General features: G+C 40.9%; 1 protein-coding gene across 7 annotated transcripts in view; it reads right to left on the reverse strand.

Annotated features, from left to right (window-relative positions):
- Window positions 1-291: 291 nt before the first annotated feature.
- FOXP1 (forkhead box P1) overlaps window positions 292-17,171 on the reverse strand; it is a 391,592-nt gene continuing 374,712 nt past the window's right edge. For all 7 annotated transcript variants that reach the window (XM_074914737.1, XM_074914733.1, XM_074914732.1 and 4 more), the window contains 3 exons: window positions 15,590-15,659; window positions 11,765-11,931; window positions 292-5,851 (listed from right to left, as the gene is read on the reverse strand). In XM_074914737.1, the coding sequence (XP_074770838.1) occupies window positions 5,707-5,851; window positions 11,765-11,931; window positions 15,590-15,659 (382 nt within the window). In that variant the 3' untranslated portion in view covers window positions 292-5,706. The remainder of the gene's footprint in view (window positions 5,852-11,764; window positions 11,932-15,589; window positions 15,660-17,171) is intronic.

A 17,171-nucleotide genomic window follows, 5' to 3' on the forward strand; every position in this document is an offset into this window, starting at 1 on the left:
GTGCAATACACAACCAAACCCAAATTTCATTCTTTATATTTTGATTATTAAAATCTACCCATCAATGGCATTTTGAGACACATTCAAATGAGTGTGCAAAGATCCCCCCCCCCCCCCAAGTAGTTATCTGGTATAATTTTGTGATAGAATATTTTTATAAAATCATTTGTACTAATTTAAGCATTTATCATTATATGCAAAAAGATTTCTTGATGAGAATATTATAGACGGTGCATGTTTTTGACATTAGCATTTTATTTGGATGACTAATCTTGCAGATGTGAAATTTTAATGAATTATTCATGAAAAATCTCTCCTCTGAAATTTCAGTTTGCTGCTAATGCTAGTTATTAAACATTTTATTTTTCTTTATAAAACTTGATGAAGAAAATACATGTGTGCTTACTCGAAAGAAAAGGTGGGTTTTTCCTTTCATGTTTGTCTCAGGTGACAATGTGACTTAGGACTTTGTTCCTCATGGTTTTGTGGACCGAGAGGTTGATCCTGCAAACCCCCTTCTGCATTCGTACAACACACATCCAACCCTTCCAGCCCCCACTAGGGCACTGCACCCAGAAGGATTTGCAGGATGAGGCCCCACACCCCTTCTTTCATGCTTTCCCCTTTGGAGTCCAAGGAGAAAGCAAATGCCCCACAACGCCCTCACGGCCAAATGCTGATGGGCTTCCTTGGAAAAGCGGATGAATTCTTCGCATGACAGCGTCTTCCTTGTTTCCAGTGCTCAAACGACAGCCCTGTCCAGACCGTCCATGGAACCGCCGCTAAAATATCTTGCGATCGGATGTGGTTGGGTTAGAGCAGAGGAGAGCGACGAGACTGTCCAGGAACGTGCTGGGACACGGGCGAGGTGCAACCAGCTGCTCCACGGTCAGCGATGGGGGCCGGGGCCTCAGGGGATGTGACACGGGAGTCATGGGGCAGGGAAGGGAACAAACCAAAAACTTAGGACATGGCAACTTGCATTACCAGTGTGAACAACCAGCATTTTTATTGCATTTGAGAATGCTATAATGTCAGTAATTAGTACTGACTACACAACATTTTTTATTGTCTGTATCAACAGACATGGAATGATGGAATTACAGTTGATGTAAGGAATGAGTTTCTTTTATGCCTTATCAAAAAAAAAAAAAAAAAAAAAATCTTGTTACTGGCAGCACATACACACAAAGCACCATGCTAACAGTCTGGACTGTACCATTTTCATCAAGGCTTATGGGTAGAAGATACTTTGTTACCTGTTCTGGGCCCATTAAAATGCAGTCATTAATTGCAAGTTCACCTCGCAAGACTAGAATACTAAATGACGTCTGAAACATCTAAAAACTCACTCTGAGTTCATTAACCAAAGGTACCAAAGGATTTCAAAAGAGTTTAAACACATTTTTTTTCCATGCTATAATGAACGTGAGATTACTGGTGATCTGAAAACTACAATAGTTCAAAATTATTTTAAAAAACTTTATATATATATATATATTTATGTATATATATAAAATATCTAATGATCTGCAATATTTGTAGAACCAGACTCCCTGTCCCGGTCTCTTCCCGAAGCGGGAGCTCCAGGAGAGGGGAGGTGCAGGACCTGCAGTGGGACTCTTGCGAGTGAGAATCAAAAAAAGGTATTTTTTTTAATGTTTTTTGTGGTCACTTATTCTACATAAGCCTTGATTTTTCATTTCACTTCTAGTTGAATGCAGAAACCTAACAGGTTTTACATTTACAAACTTGGGGTTTTTTTGTGGACAAGGAAGGCTTTGACTCTCATTCCTGACAGCGATTTACCTGATACATGGTACTACTTTCATAATGTACGCTTTTCTTTGAGAAAAAAAACATGTAACAAATTGTCTTTACATCTTGGCACCTTGTAAAGTTTTTTTTTTTTTTTTATACAAAAGTTCAATAGTTTGACACTCCCCATTATTAATCACTACTTCACTGATAAACTTTGAAAGTGTGACCCTGGAATTCATCATGCAAAATATTTACTGCAGCAGGAGAAAAACATTTTTTTTTTTTTTTTTAAACGGCTTTTTTTTTTTTCCTTTCAAATATATGAACTTTGTTTAAGACAGCCAGAAAAGGCAGTGGTAAGATAACAGAAGGGGTGGGAAAGTATCAAAAAAACCAGCTTAAACACAAAAACTGTACAAAAATGCTTCGATCAATGATAACAGGAGAAAAAAAAAAAAAAATCTGTCAACTATGTTACAATTTAAAAGCTGAAAAAAAAAGTCAGGGATTTTCTCCCACATGTCAGCAAATGTCATCCAATATTCTTAAAGCAAGGATAACTAAATAAAATACATGTGCAGCGTATTCTGCAATTCCATTACATACAGTAGTTTTTTTTTTTTCAAAGCTATTTTTTTAGTATAGTTAATATAAAGCAGTTGCACAAAAAGCAAAAGGTGTTTTGACAAACAGGTCTGCATTTATTCCTTTTGAGGAATGATATCTAAAAAAAGGACCTTTCCACCTTTTCCTCCCTCCCCACCCTCCCCCCAAAAGACAAAGGCTCACACAGACACAGTGGGATATATATGTACAACATAATAAACCCCTCCCTAAAGAAGCAACTGTATATCCAAAGGGATACAGAATCAGAATTGTAAAAATCATAGTGAAGTTTGCTTGATGTAAAGCCTGAGATTTTCAGTTGGTTCTTCTGCAAGGCTGCAACACCTGCCAGATATGTTAAAATCTAATTTTTATTTCTTTTTCTCTTTTTTTATTTTTTTTATTTTTGCTACAGTCTTTAGACTAAGCATGCAAGACATACAACTAAGTGCAACTGAGTGAAATGTATTTTTTATTTACTCATTCCCTAACAGTTTGGACTGAGGTATGCGTACTAACAGTTTCTCATGCTGTTATCTTTACTCATGTCTAGCTACACATGCTGAGAATGAACTAATCTACCAGATTTTTATCCCCTTCTGAATACCAAACTAACCAGCAAACCACTCAGTTTAGAAGCACAGGGCTCAATTCTCATGATCCCTGTCTGGCTACCGCCGGCACGTCACGAAGCTGCCTGGATATTAATTTAAACGAAAAAAAAATGTTTCAAATGACCACAGACTGCCCTTTTTTTCTTTTCTTTTTTTTTTTTTTTTTTTAATCTTTTGAAACAGAAAGCAGAGTTGAGTTTTATAAAAGTAACTGCCAATAAAATTTCTTGTACCAAAGCTTATGAGTGGACAGGAGTGTTATTTCCTTATGAAAAATGCTGACCAAAAACTAAACAAAACTGAGCAAATGTGCCAAGATCAACCAAAATTAAAGCAGTCATCCTAGCACAGTCCCGAAACAGAAGTGGCACACAATCTGTAGAACCAAAGACCAAAAAATTTTTTTTTCATTTAATTCTAGAAATACTATTATGTGGTCCAGTTAAATTGTGGGAGCTTTTCTGTTCTCTTCTGTATTTTATTAAACTGCCTCCTTTATCTGATACTCTAATTTTCCACGAAATAACTGTGTCTTTGCTTTGTCCAGCTCCCTTCTCATAGCTCCACCAGTAACACTGACTCCTAGTTTTAGCTTCAAAAGCTCTCCTCAATTCCTCTTTACAGACTTTTGTTTTGGTCACTGTAAAGAATTGCAAATAAAAAGTAACAACTTTGGTTCAGACATCTACTTGGCCTTCTAAATTTTCTAGAATAAAGGAGCAGTTTCCCTCTCAGGTTAGCAATAGCCCACATCTTGTCATTTCCCTCTAAATTCTTCAACCTCCTTTGATCAACAATAAGAGGATATTTGGCTTCATAAGATAAAGCATATAACAGAGAACATAATTTACCTTTGTGTAATATCTTTGGTAATTTTAGGAAAAAAAAGGTACAAAGAAGAATATAAATTAAGTTCTGAAAGGCTTTCTGAAATAATAAAAAAGCTACAGTCCTACATAAATAAATGAGTGACAGAAAAGTGGTTGCAGAATGAAAATGTTTAGGTGTTTGGTGACCGAGGTTTACTGACCTATCGCAACAAATTTTGTATGTCATGTTTGCTTTGAAGAGCCTTGCCAGTTTTGCCTAACAAGCCCCGGCGCGAATTCTCTCCTAGTAGATCTCCTGTCTCCTACAGCGAGGTTTCCATACTGGCTGGTGTGATATTGCATAACAATCTTAACTGCAGTACTGGATTTGCACAGCTGAAAATTAACACTTTAGCATTAGTGGGGCTCCATCCTTATTAACTCCCATAACAAGTTCAATCTGAAATCTAATTTGTATTCAAACAGATTAATGCCACCAAGCAATCCTGAACTGATGTTTAACCGTGAAACATCACCACGTACAATAACAATTTAATGAAGTCATCTTTCCAACCACTATTTGCAAATGCAAATGCAAAATGAAAAAAAAATAAAAATTGTAATAATAAATGTATAGGTGCCCATCTCGGTAATCTTAGATATTCCAGAAAGATTTGTTGACCCATTAGAACTCGTGTTAAACAACCGAGAACCTGCCACTGTACTATTCATCCTCTAATAAAAGTGAACTCTGTTGGTGCTGCATACATTTCTTTGTGCTGTTCAATTTTGTGGCATTTGCTAATATTCACCGTTGCTGCCAAAAAAAAAAAAATAATCAAAAAACCCAAACAAAAAAAAATATTAAAAATACTGCTTTGTGGAATGAATCTGTGTTGCTTCCTACAGTGTTTCTATGTTCATCTGTCATTCATTCTCATTCTTGCAGTACTTCGTTCCTCTCTCTCTGTTGGACAACCCTTCCACATGTATAGTGCAGCATTTGGGACCTTTTTGAAAAACAACAACAAAAAAAAGGAGACACCGAAATGGAATGTTTTCCATAGCTAAAGAAAACATGGTGGCATCTGAAGGAAACTGGAATGAATGACAGAAAAAACTACAAACGATTCAATGACATTCAGCTTCGTATAATAAAAACACCTATTAACATTCATCACAAAGTACAGAAAACGTTGAAGCCTCTGAGAGGCCCTGGGCCCAGATGAGGCCTGAGGTCAGAACTTAAAATGGTAGAGGAGAAGTGGGGCGGGGGAATAAAAGCAATACATTAAAAAGTTTGGGATAATTTTTTCTTTTAACCCCTCCCCGATATACACGCTCACACACACACACACATATCCACACACGTGCACACACAGGCCTTCCCCATCCCAAATGGAAGCAAAAAAAAAAAAAAAAAACCAACCAAAAAAACAAACAAAAAAATGGAGTAAAGGCAGTGATAATCAACATGCAGTACTGTGCAAATATGTTGTCCATTGGAATCCTTAAAATCTGGGCAAAGACTTGATCTGCAGTTCAGGTGTACATGCTCAGTTTGATGTCCTCAAGTGTCCAAAATTGGCAGGACCTGCAGTCCATAGCTGGCTGCTAAATGCAAGTGAATCAGTTTAGCAAATTTACAACACTGATGTTGACTGTAAGAGAGGAAAATCCCAAGTACCAAACAAGTCCATCCAATGCACAGAGTACAAATTCCTTTTTTCAACAAAAAGTAGAAAAATCAAAAATACTCCCAAATGGGATACTTGATGGCACTAAGAGTTAACATATTTCATAGTTGTCAAAGTGGACTGAGAATCCTCCAGACTGTACAATAATGGAGAGATTTCACAGCTAAGTTTGACGTGTTCTTCCAATCTTCATTCTCAGGATAATGATGTCAGACATACTCATTCTATGTCCTCATTTACAGGTTCATCTTCATAATCTCTGTCGTGATCGAAATCTGGACTGTGGTTGGCTGTTGTCACTAAGGATAGAGGGCCTTCATTTTCATCTGGATCTAACGGTTCTTCTTTGACATGCACAGGGTGCCTGGAAAAATGAAAACACGGTCAATCAGCAAGTTGCTCGTTAAAAAAAACAGTTTTGACAGTTTGGGTGGTTTGGGGAGAAAGGCAAAGCTGTTTGGGGGTTCAGACTCGGTGTGCCAGGTCTCAGAGCTCCAGGTCACCAAGGAGAAGACCCTCATCTTCTGCACCGGCCGCTGAAGCCAAGCGAAGGCTACGCTGGGCAAGCAGCGCTCAACTTCCCCGGGAAAACACTCTGGGAGGAGCACCTCAAAAGGGTTTCCGTCTTGGGATCGAGAGAAAATGCTCTCAGCTGACATATTAAGTTGATTAATACAATCTTTGGATAAATAAGCGGAATAAGCATCCGAACGGCAAAGCAGCAGTTTGTCAGCCCACCGAGCCGGCGGAGGCTGGGCTAATCATCGCTCGCTGTGTGTGCGGCGTCTCTCGTTAACATGCAGAACCTGTGAGACAACTCTCCAGAGGACGACCCCAAGTGAGGTTCTATCATTAATCAACTTCAAGCAAACACAGCAAAGAGACACCATGATACATGCTTTAAACTCCAAATTAATGCATATTTTTACAAACTGTCAATAAGGGAAGAAAAGCCCTGCCAGGAAACACAAACAGAGAGGAAAAGGCTCGCTCAACACAACAATATGATAAGAAAGCAGAGTCCTAACGAGAATAATAACACTGTCAGCTGTAAACAAGGCAGAACATGATCCCCAGCTCATGGTGGGCACAAGGATGTACTAAAGAGATGAGATCTGCCAAATTTCTCATTACAGCATAGCACATGAATAACCCGCAGGGGAACGGGGCTTGGTCATTCAAAACGGGTATGATAACAATTGAAAAATGTTGTTCGTAAATCATATTTACAACAAATCCTATACAAATACAAATTACCTTTTTTTCCTCTCTCTCTTTTTTTTTTTTTTTGTTCGGCAGCTTTTGAAATGTAAAATAGCCATGTGAGTCAATAGTGTCTTGTTGGTGGGACTTTATAGGAAAGTAGGATTTTATTGACATTACCAAGTATTAATAATGCGACACAGCAATGGAGACCCTGTTTGCTTCCTAAATAATTGATGTTGTAGGCAATCCCTTAAAATAAAGTGTTAATGAGTTCAAGTCCCACTCTGTCTCTCATTGAGTTGATATCCACCTCCTAGAGTCTTGTTTTTCCTCCATGCGGGCTGATTTAACCCTTTCACGTAGGCTACGTGAAAACACAATATGAAGCACAAACCTTCATTGTAAGAACTTTTTCTCTCCTTGCACAGCTTCGCTTTAAAATGAATGATTTAAAATAGCTGCATTTTATTTTATGTTTTGTGTGGACAGGAACGACAATACTGTTTGTACTCCGTTGCACTGATGGACAGCAACAATAAATCACCAAACAGGGAAAATGTACTCGGTATCTGTGTACAAGCCAAAGGTAACCCTGCCTACTTCAAGTGACCTGTGTGAACCACTTGTACCCTTGTACAGCCTGCAAAGCCGTACCGCACCCTGTTTATTTATTTCGGCTTGAGTCTGGATGAGTTTAGGAAGCACCTAATTCGCTGACTACAGACATTTCTAATGTGAGCTGTGTATGCCTTTCAAGTCTCTGCATATTTCAACTTCTTGAGTTGTAAAGTGCTAGATCAATACTTAAGTATTAACTGCACCTTCCAACCCATCCAGCAAAGAAGCAGCGGGGAGAAGTGATGCAGCATCCACGTACACACACCTTTTCCCTTCAAACTCACAAATATGTGTCCTATCAACACATCCCTGGGAGCAAAGATGCTCCTCTGAATGTCATATCATTTTTACAAATATTACAAGGAGAGGGACACTGCTTATACAGTTTTGACTTAACTATTGAAAAAGGATGGGTAAAAAATAAGACTGGCAGGAGACGATTCAAGTATCACAGATCACGAATTAGCATAAGCACATATAAAGTCTCACAAGCGGAGGTGTGCATGTGCTAGCTATCCCAGTGGCTCGTGGCCCCAGCGAATGTGAAACCACGCTGATTATCTGCAACTAGAAAAACTTACATTACGAATAGGCTGTGAGGCCCCTCGCTTGGGAGAAAACATGAAATGAAAAACAGAGAAAAAGGGGGAAAGAACAGCTATACATAAAGACTGATAAAGCATGTGCTACTTGGCCTTTATGGCAGTGATCTTTTTTAACTGCTGTTTTAATATAAAAGTCTTGCTTGTTGGCTTTCTGGTTTTGATGCTGCTGCCGGGCTTATTTTTGGTTTGTCTGTTTGGTTTTTTTTTTAAAAAAAAGTATTATTTTTGAAAATGCAGATGAGAAATTTTCGAAGGAGAGAGGAGAACACACATCGTGTGCAGCAGAGGTGGCTTTGGCACATGGACAGGAGTTTCTCCAAAGGCTGCTCAAGGGCCACATCTCCATGTCCCTCCCTGCACCACCTTGCCCTTGGCCAGAGGACAGACATGAATGGGTGCCAGCAGATAATATAGGTACCTACTGGGCTTGCAACCACCTGAAATGCTGTGAAAGCTCCTTCAAAGGTCCCCGAACCTTTCCAAAGCAAACTCTGCCCTCCTTCTGGTTTTGTTATGAAAGCAGGTGAAAACAGGTGGTTTTAACTGAGTTTCTCTTTGAGGTTTGGTGTGGTTCCCAGAAGTCAAAAAAACAAAGCTTCAGGAGTGAAAAGCAAACCAAGCACCAAGTTATGAAAAGGGCTGCTCGACCCCAAGCAAGACAAAGCCTGAGAGGACACAAATCCACGAGGAGGCACAGCCATGCCAGCCTCCTCCAGCAGCTCACGTGTTGGACAAACATCAGACAGCCAGCTTGGCAAAAACCCCATCCCCCAAATTAGGAGGGTTATCTGGGTAACACAACCCCCCGAGGAGAGATCGGCATGCAAAACAACAAAAAAATTCAACTCCTTGTGCACTCTCTCAGTTGTAACCACAAAGTGGTGTGTGAGGAGGAAACCTTACTGAATCTGTGATTTTGCTCAAACATTTCAGAGCAACTGAAACAAATAACCTTAAATAAGCTTAAAGGCAAAGGGAGACTTTCATATCTCTCAAATAAGTCTGCATCTTTATTTGCCACCTCACCAAACCCCCAAACTCGGGAAGGAAAACTTCCTATACAGACTGAAGAATTCAGTCTCTTGAATTACAGAAAAGGTTAAATGCTGGACTAGGCACAAGGGGGGGGGGGGAAGAGAAATTAAGGAAAAAAAAAAAAAAAAGACCGGGTTTCCCATTTTTGTTTTTATAGTAGCAGAATTTCAGCACATTCCTTTTAAGTAGATGCCTAAGAGCCCAGAAGGGGTTAACAATAAATAACCTTGCTGAACACAGATTCCCCTTCTTTTCACATCTGAGTAATTCTTTTGTTTGTCCACTCTGGGAACAGAGGAGTTTTTAATAAAGCTGACTGTTGTTTAAAGCCACTGAGTTCTGGTGGTGCACACAGCATGTAGTAGTTTGCTTTGTGGCTACCTTTGGAGCATATCAGGATGAAAGTGTTATGTCCCCAAGCTGTAATTATGCGACTACTTTCTAGTGTTTCAAAAGGAGGGAGAGGGAAGGAAAAAAAAAACCCACCCTAGCTGTGGTTCAATGTGTCATAAAAAGGAAACGAATGAGCGGTAATAAGACTTCAGCTAAAGTGTTAGACTTCTTAGCTGTCATGTTAACAAGGTCCTTTAAACCTTACAATAAAGTTTAAAGCTTGATTTATTCTAATATACTGAAATTGTTTAAAAAAAAATTTGCATTATGACAAGGAAATCTGTTCTGAGAAAAAAAAAAAAGGAAAATGTCATTAACAAAGCAGGCTTATGGAAAATAAGAGGTTGCACAGTGTCTGGAAATTTGCTGTTGACTCATGATTTTATTTAGTAAACAGGGCAAAGCCCTCGACATGCGAATGGTGTTCTGGCTTTAGATCCCTTCAAACTACTTTGAAACATCGTTTTAATGGGGAAACTCAGAGGCTGGTATTGGAACATCACCCGGCCATATTTTACTTAAGCAAAAAGAAATGTTCAGCAGAGAACACATATATTATCAATTCTGAGAAAATGAAAACACTCAGGAAACAATCATTTCCATATTACAACAGAAAATTGGATTTTCTGGTGAATAATGAAAATGAGACATCCCTCCCCCCGACCTCCTCTCTCTCCAGTATTTGTTCTGTGCCCCTCACCTGGGTATCAATGTGCTAAGAGATGATTATTAAGTGCAACAAAGGCCACGGCTATGCACAGTTCTGGAAGATGTCCTAGCCTGTTTCAACTTGGTTATTTTTCCCTCCTCGCAGTCTCTTCAAAGACAACGAAACCTTAGGTGAAATGAGAAGTGCATGAACTACACTAGCCTTGAACTTGCAAAAAAATAATTACTTGGATTAACGCAACATCATAAACGTTCATCCCTGTCTGTTAGGCCAGGAGAAACCCTTGGGAGAAGTCTTGTTTCTGGAGAAAAGCCACGTCCCTCCACGCCGGCCCTACGTGGTCACGGGCAGAGGATAACAAATTGTGACTGAAACTGCCTCAAGATGAATCCGTTTGTGAGAGACGGAAAGTGTGTCATGCAACGCTACTTTGGGAGAGATAATTAATACTGCACAAACAATCACTGGAAAAGCTAAACACATTATTTGAATGTTTTGAAGTAAATGGTAAAAGACAATGTTTAAATTAATTATTAATTAAAAATGAATGTTGCCATCTTTAAAGATTTTTTTTCAAAGCACTCTGTGCACTGATTTAAAATGCTGCAATATCAAAGTATCCCGAGCCTCAGATTCCTTCGTGCCCCCTCCCCTCTGACAACACATTATGCAGGTGGGAAACTTTTTTGCCATTAAATGCTAATTAGTTTCACAACTAATTACTATCACGGTATTAGGTTAATGTTTTTCTACTTTTTGATTTAGACTTACTTTTGTAAATCCCTTATTCAAATTACTTTGAAGTAAAAGACTACAAATTAGTTCTCTTTTTAATGCGTAATGTGAGCTGTGGCAAGTCAGCCAGTAATTTTACAGCCTGTTTTAAGGAACAGGCAGAAGAAAGGCAGCGTGGCTCTCACGCGCAGTCACTCGCACAGGTAGCCAACCGCTCCGCAGAGTTTTTAGAGAACTACAAGAGTTATAAACTCCGGCTTACTCACCAGCTGCCAATTACCCGCTATGTAATTTGAGGGGAGGGGGGAGTTTACAGCTTTGCGAACTCACTCCATCACCCCATAAATACTGAACACACCCATCGGGGCATCACACCCTTCCTGCCTTACCCTTTCCTGTGCCAGCTCGCTGCCCGAGTGCCATTCACGTTGAGCAGGGACAGCGATCCCCCATTACTTCATGTGGTTATATATGCACTCATTATACTGCCGTCTGTTGCTATAATGCTCCTATTAATTTTCCTTTTGATATTTTAAGAGCAATCTATAAATCACCCAGACCTTCACATGTGCCATCGTTAGTGCTTAGCAAGACCATTGTGCGTCGAGTGTTTTTTTTTGTTTCAGACACGCCAAACAAGTCCATTTCCCAGCTCTGCCCCACTGGCTGTGCTTGTCATGTGGACCAAAGGGGAGAGAAATCACTTTTTTTTCTCCAAGAAATGCAGCCGGCCTATGAGGTTTTGCAAGGTTTAAAGAAGAGAACTGCAAACAAGTTAACAATTTTACAGCTGTGTGTGCTTGTTGGACTGGACTGAGCTGATTGGTTTTATGTGGAGAGTGGGAAGCAGCCCTTTTATGTTCTAATCACCCTAAGCACGTTCCCTGATGGAGGTGTCGGCTCTCACTGCTCCATCCATGAACCTCAAGAACCAACCACGAACGTCTCCAGAGTCACATTTCGGCAGACGGCGAGACAACGCCTAGAGCCCCGCACGCGCCTCTGCCGTACTTACATTGCTTGCATAGGGGAACGTCCTGGACTACTGTCACTCCCGTTACTGTTCGTATGCTCCATTGCACCGTTAAGCTCTTCCCTCATCGCGTTGGCTAAATTGCCCAGAGTGGGATTTCCCATGGAAGCAGTAGTGTATAGAGGTATACTGTTCTCAGCCATTGAAGCCTGCCAAGGACACAAACAAATATATTAAGAGCCGTGACTAACGTTTTTATACGTTGCACAACACATTCACTTATTCCAAAACATTCTCCACATTTACATTATTTGCAATTACTGTTTTTTTCAATATTGTGCTTTCTGATAGGTATTACCCTGATTCCACCAAGGGAAATTTAATATCATTTACATCTGGGTTTAAGCATTCAGAGCTGTATTGGCTTGTGACAGGACGGAGCTTTCCATTCCCTATTTGGAATTACACCCCCTGGAAAAAATAAAATGTCCTTTTCCTACTTTCATTTTGCAAAATTATGTTTGGGGCTTTGGGTTTTTTTTGTGGCTTAGGTCTGGGTTTGGGTTTTGTTTTTAATGAAATGAGGAAAAAATTAGAAGTCGCTCGGCTGATAACTCCTTCCTACTAGAGCAAACAGGCACCCAGCGGGAGGGCAGTGTTACCAACTTTGGTTTTTCTCATGACACAAGTGCAAAGCTGAGGTTAGCCCTAACTGGATCAGTCCGAGCTGCACTGATCTACCTGAAGACTGAACCAGTCCATGTGAAATTTTTTAAGCCTCAGCAACGCTGCTCTTACCTCAGCTATTACAGATCTGACCATTTTATTTCAATTTTTCCTTGTTCTAAAGAAATACCATGCAGAGGCACACTGGAGTTAACTTTCTAAGTGGAAATCTTTGTAGGAAGTGAATGAGCTGTTAAATATTTTCCTTCTGATTCCCACCGTTCTGCCTGCTAATATTTACTGTGTGTCAGCATTAGCTCATGTTGACGGCACAGTCCTGTGCCCGGTGCGGCAGCGGTGGGAGCGCAGAAGCCCCGAGCCCCGGAGGAGCCGGGTGTTTGGCGGGGATGGGATGCACGGCTTTCCAAGGCCGTAGGCGCCCAGGGACTCAAAGGACATTTAACCATTTCACCCATCCCAGCTGGATCCGGGTGACATCATCCGCAGCTCTCTGAGCCGTGTCAGCGCCGGAGAGCCACAGACGCTGGCTCGGCAGCGCTCGACCTGCTCCGGGGGGAGGTCAGCCGGCTGCGGCGGCGGAGCCAAAAAAATCCATCAGGCTCTGGGTCTGCATGATGCAAGCCCTGCCCGTGGGAGGGGAATTCATGCAAATGTACTCCCCACTGAATGCTCTCGTCTGCTCCTAATTTGTGGGACAAAACTCCTTGCTTGTTGCCATCCGAGCTGGCAGAGTTGTTCCCAGGCGAGCACAGCCAGAGACCAGGGTGGGGGGAGACGGGATGGGAAGGGGGGGCACAATCAGCCCTGACTGCAGCATCTTCAGGAGCACGGCCCCTTTATTCTTCCTTACGTTGACCTCTCCATGTGCAGCCCTACGTGTCACACGTGATTACAAAAGCTATTCTAACCGGGAGGATTATTTTTATCTTCTTGATTCAACAACCGGCAAACTCATTGTGATTAAGGGATGCAAAGAATGGTTCACATTTCCTGCACTTGGCAAAATAATGACTCAAGTTCTTCACCCATAGTGATAACTTGTAATTGCAGTAAAGCAATTTACTGGGGGAGAGGTGGGACACAAGGAGTATCTGCTATAAAGATAATAATAGGGGAGGTGGGTGTTTTGGGAGCCCCTGGCGACCCGTTGGGAAAATAGAGCGCTGGTGAGAGCTGGAGTCCCCGTACCTTCCACACAGAGAGGGGGGAGAGAGCTGCTTCTTCTCCCTGGCCACGAGGGAAAACAGATGGAGATGTCAGAGGGGTCTGGGTGAAGGAGAGGGGCGGCTCTGCCACCCCACAGGAAAAGAAAAACACAGCCCAGCATCCTGGCAGCACACTGCACTGACCCCCGGCCTGCAGAGAGGCGGCCGCTGCGCTCACAGGGATGCGCAAAGAGCTGGTCTTTGCAGATGCCTGCAAAAGCTGGGGGAACATTGCTCATTAGTTATTAATTAGACTGAACGTAGGCACTGCCAGGTAAAGCGGCCTTGTGTCCTAGGAGGAAGGTTACTGCCCAAGCAAGGGCCGAGCTGCCCACGCGGCACTGGCCACCTGCACGGCTCCACCCAAACCCCTGTACAGCACCCGCCAGGATTCTGCCTCCAAAATCCAGCAGGGTGAGGAGGGAGAGGACTGAGAACCTGCTGATGTATTTTCAACTTAAACAAGGACCTGTCTCAGTGCAATGAATATTGCTTCCACCCCATTCATTACAGGGGGCACACAAGCAGTGGTAAATCTGGCTCTTCTCTCCATCAGCTCGGTTCACATGATGCTATGGAGGGGCATGAGTACATGCCACTTCCAGGAAAAGTGGGAAATGGAAACAGTTTGGAGGTTATCACAGAAGACAAGAATGGATGAAGATGACGACAACGACACGTGTTTCAGAAATAAAACACGAACAGTTCCGTATGATAAGCATATTAATTGAAATTAGTCACATAGTTAACAATGTGAAGAAATGCAAGATCATTTCATTTTTGCCTTTCAGCCTCATGAATGTAAAATGTGCTTGTAATCTTAATACTATTCAAGAGACAAAGCAGTCTTTAAAAATCACACTTCACAAGACTCAAGGGAAAATAAGTTACTAATGAATGGTATTTACAGTTGCTTCATTTAAACATGCTTTCCTTTGCTTTTCAGAAGTTACTGCATAAACTCAAATAATTAGAAGAAATGCAGAACATCGCTTTTCTCCCAATAATCTGTTTCTTGGTTCTGAAAAGAGAAGTCTGCTAAACCTTCCACAAAACACGGCTGCCCAAGCAAATAAACACGGCCATCAGGGAACTTCTCGAGTAGTGAGCCTCAACAACTGGGGTGCAACCACGCGCAGTGTTGTCTCCCGGATTAATTCACACAGTATGGAACAGGCTTGAACCCCCACACAAACACATCCTCCCCTGCAAACTCAGAACACGGTAATGCATTCGTATCTTTGGTTCATACAGCAAATACTGACTTTACCTGGGATTTCTGAGATTGATTTAGGAATTTGTATAGAGAGGGGATAAAAAATGCCACCCTAATATACAGTACATGAAAAAGGGCTGGAGACGCACACACTTTCAGGCTGCAAGTTATTTAATTGCGCACCAACACTTTGTGTATTTCTACATCGTGAAAAAACATAATTTTTGTCTTACATTTACAGTACAGTTTAAACCAATGAAAAATACGTTTTTTTTTTCTATAAGAATCACAACGTTTATTTTTTACCAACAATAGGAAGATATGCAAAAATAGCCCTTAAAAGAAAAGGGGGAAAAATGATCTGCTTTCTCTTTAAACCCATGAACAATAGAAGGTCACGTGCCGCAGTATCCTATCATTCAGCACATTAATAGCTGTGCTAGAGTAATTACACTTGTGGTATTTTTGCCTCAAGTGAAATTCTGAAATAAGAGGATGGAAATTATGATACTGCTGATAAATATTAATAAGTGAACTTTTAATTTTTTTGCCACAATATTCAAAATGCTAAGCATCTAGCTAATGCTGAAGCAGCCTGATATGTGTTTGCCTCCAGGGACTATGATGCTTTATGCACTTAAGAAAAAAGTTTAACGGAATTAAAATTTAATATCTAATTAGAGCAAGGCTAATATATTTTGAAATGAGTGGGGAAGACACACGCCTCTGTTGCATATTTGCTACAGTCGTTAATCTTACCTGTAAAGCAGCATTGAGAGGTGTGCAGTAGGTGTGGCTGGTCTGTATGTTTTTAATAAGAGAAGGGTTACTGCATAAGAAAAACATAAAAAGGAGAGTTAAATGCAACCAACTTCTGTGCGAGTGTTTCAAGCATGTAATGCTTCCTCCCACACCAGAAAACTAGAGCTGAGACTGTTTTTCCACACAAGTTCTCTTTCGCATCTCTCTTCTTTTTTTTTTTTTTTTTTTTTTAATTTAAAGAAAATAGCTGAGTTTTCGGCTATGGTTATTATATTTGCCTTTACTAAATAAGGAACATCATTATCTCTCGACGTTACCTCGCCATGTGTTCTACTACCCTGCGTTAGTAGCACATCTTGGCATCTCTGCTCATTTTAGCTGTGTTCAGGAGAAATTCTCCAATATTCGTCATGTCTGGGAGCCAGTTACCATGTAATGGTCCATCAAGAGGAGGCTACGATCAAAAGCATCATGGGACATTTTAAATACTACTTCATGCAAATCATTCTCCAAGTTGCTGGCAGCAGAGTCCCTCGCCATGGAGCAGGGGACTGCCATGCGAGAGGATTTGAGCTGTGTTATTTCCTGCCAGGCAAATGTCCCCGGCGAGGGGCTGCCTACACCATCGCCCCAAACACTTTGGAGTTGTGGGCACGGAGACAGAACGGCAGGTACTGCTGCACCACAGTGAAGTGGTACAGACCATGCAAAACAACACGCTGCCCTAAAGGCCATTTTAAGAAAAAATATTCTGATGTACTCTTTTGGACCCTTACTTTAGTCATCTTAACTTTATATAAAGGGCCAGATTTGAGGAAAATGAATGCCAAGCATATCCGCTCTCTTTAGTGGGCATCCAAGTATCACTGGTTCCATCAGAGAAGAAAATAATTTTTTGTTAAAAATCATCATATTCAAACTAGATTAAAAGTGCCAGTGCAAAAAATCTCCAAAAAGTTTTATCGCTCACTGGACATATTTATTTTTGTTATTTTTCACATGGGAATAAACCATGTGAGAAGAGTCTTAACTGAACCCCTCCCACAGGGACCAGCAAGGATCAGTTGTCCTGGAGAGATGGCCTTCGAGTAAAGGTCAAAGAAAATTGCTTTGGGAACCCCAGGAATATTTGTGTGTGGTTGCTGTAGACACAGGATGGCCTGTTGATCATAATCTTTACAGCTGGTCTCACTGCACTCTCAAAGTTTTTAAAGTTAATTCAGCATTTCTGTTTTATAAGCACCTTACTCTATTTCTGATTAAGAGCTGCAAAACAGAGCATACACTGAAAGCAAAGGAAAATATCAGAATTAAAACTTATCTGAAGCCTTTCCTGGCATATACCTGTTTTCCTGACAGGTCTACAGCAGCGTATCTGCACTAGCGTGGATAATTATTTTAGCCTACATTGCACTATAAACAAATGCTATAACAAACATGTCAAAGTAGAGTTATTACTACAGGCATTTGGATTATCAGAGCAGGACACACAAAATACACATAACAACCAAAAATTTAGTTTCTTTAGCAGCAAAGGTGATGTCACTATTTCGTGAAATGCAAGTCTACATGAGATGGG

The sequence above is a fragment of the Athene noctua genome, chromosome 10, assembly GCF_965140245.1.
Source record: "Athene noctua chromosome 10, bAthNoc1.hap1.1, whole genome shotgun sequence".
Taxonomy (NCBI): Eukaryota; Metazoa; Chordata; class Aves; order Strigiformes; family Strigidae; genus Athene; species Athene noctua.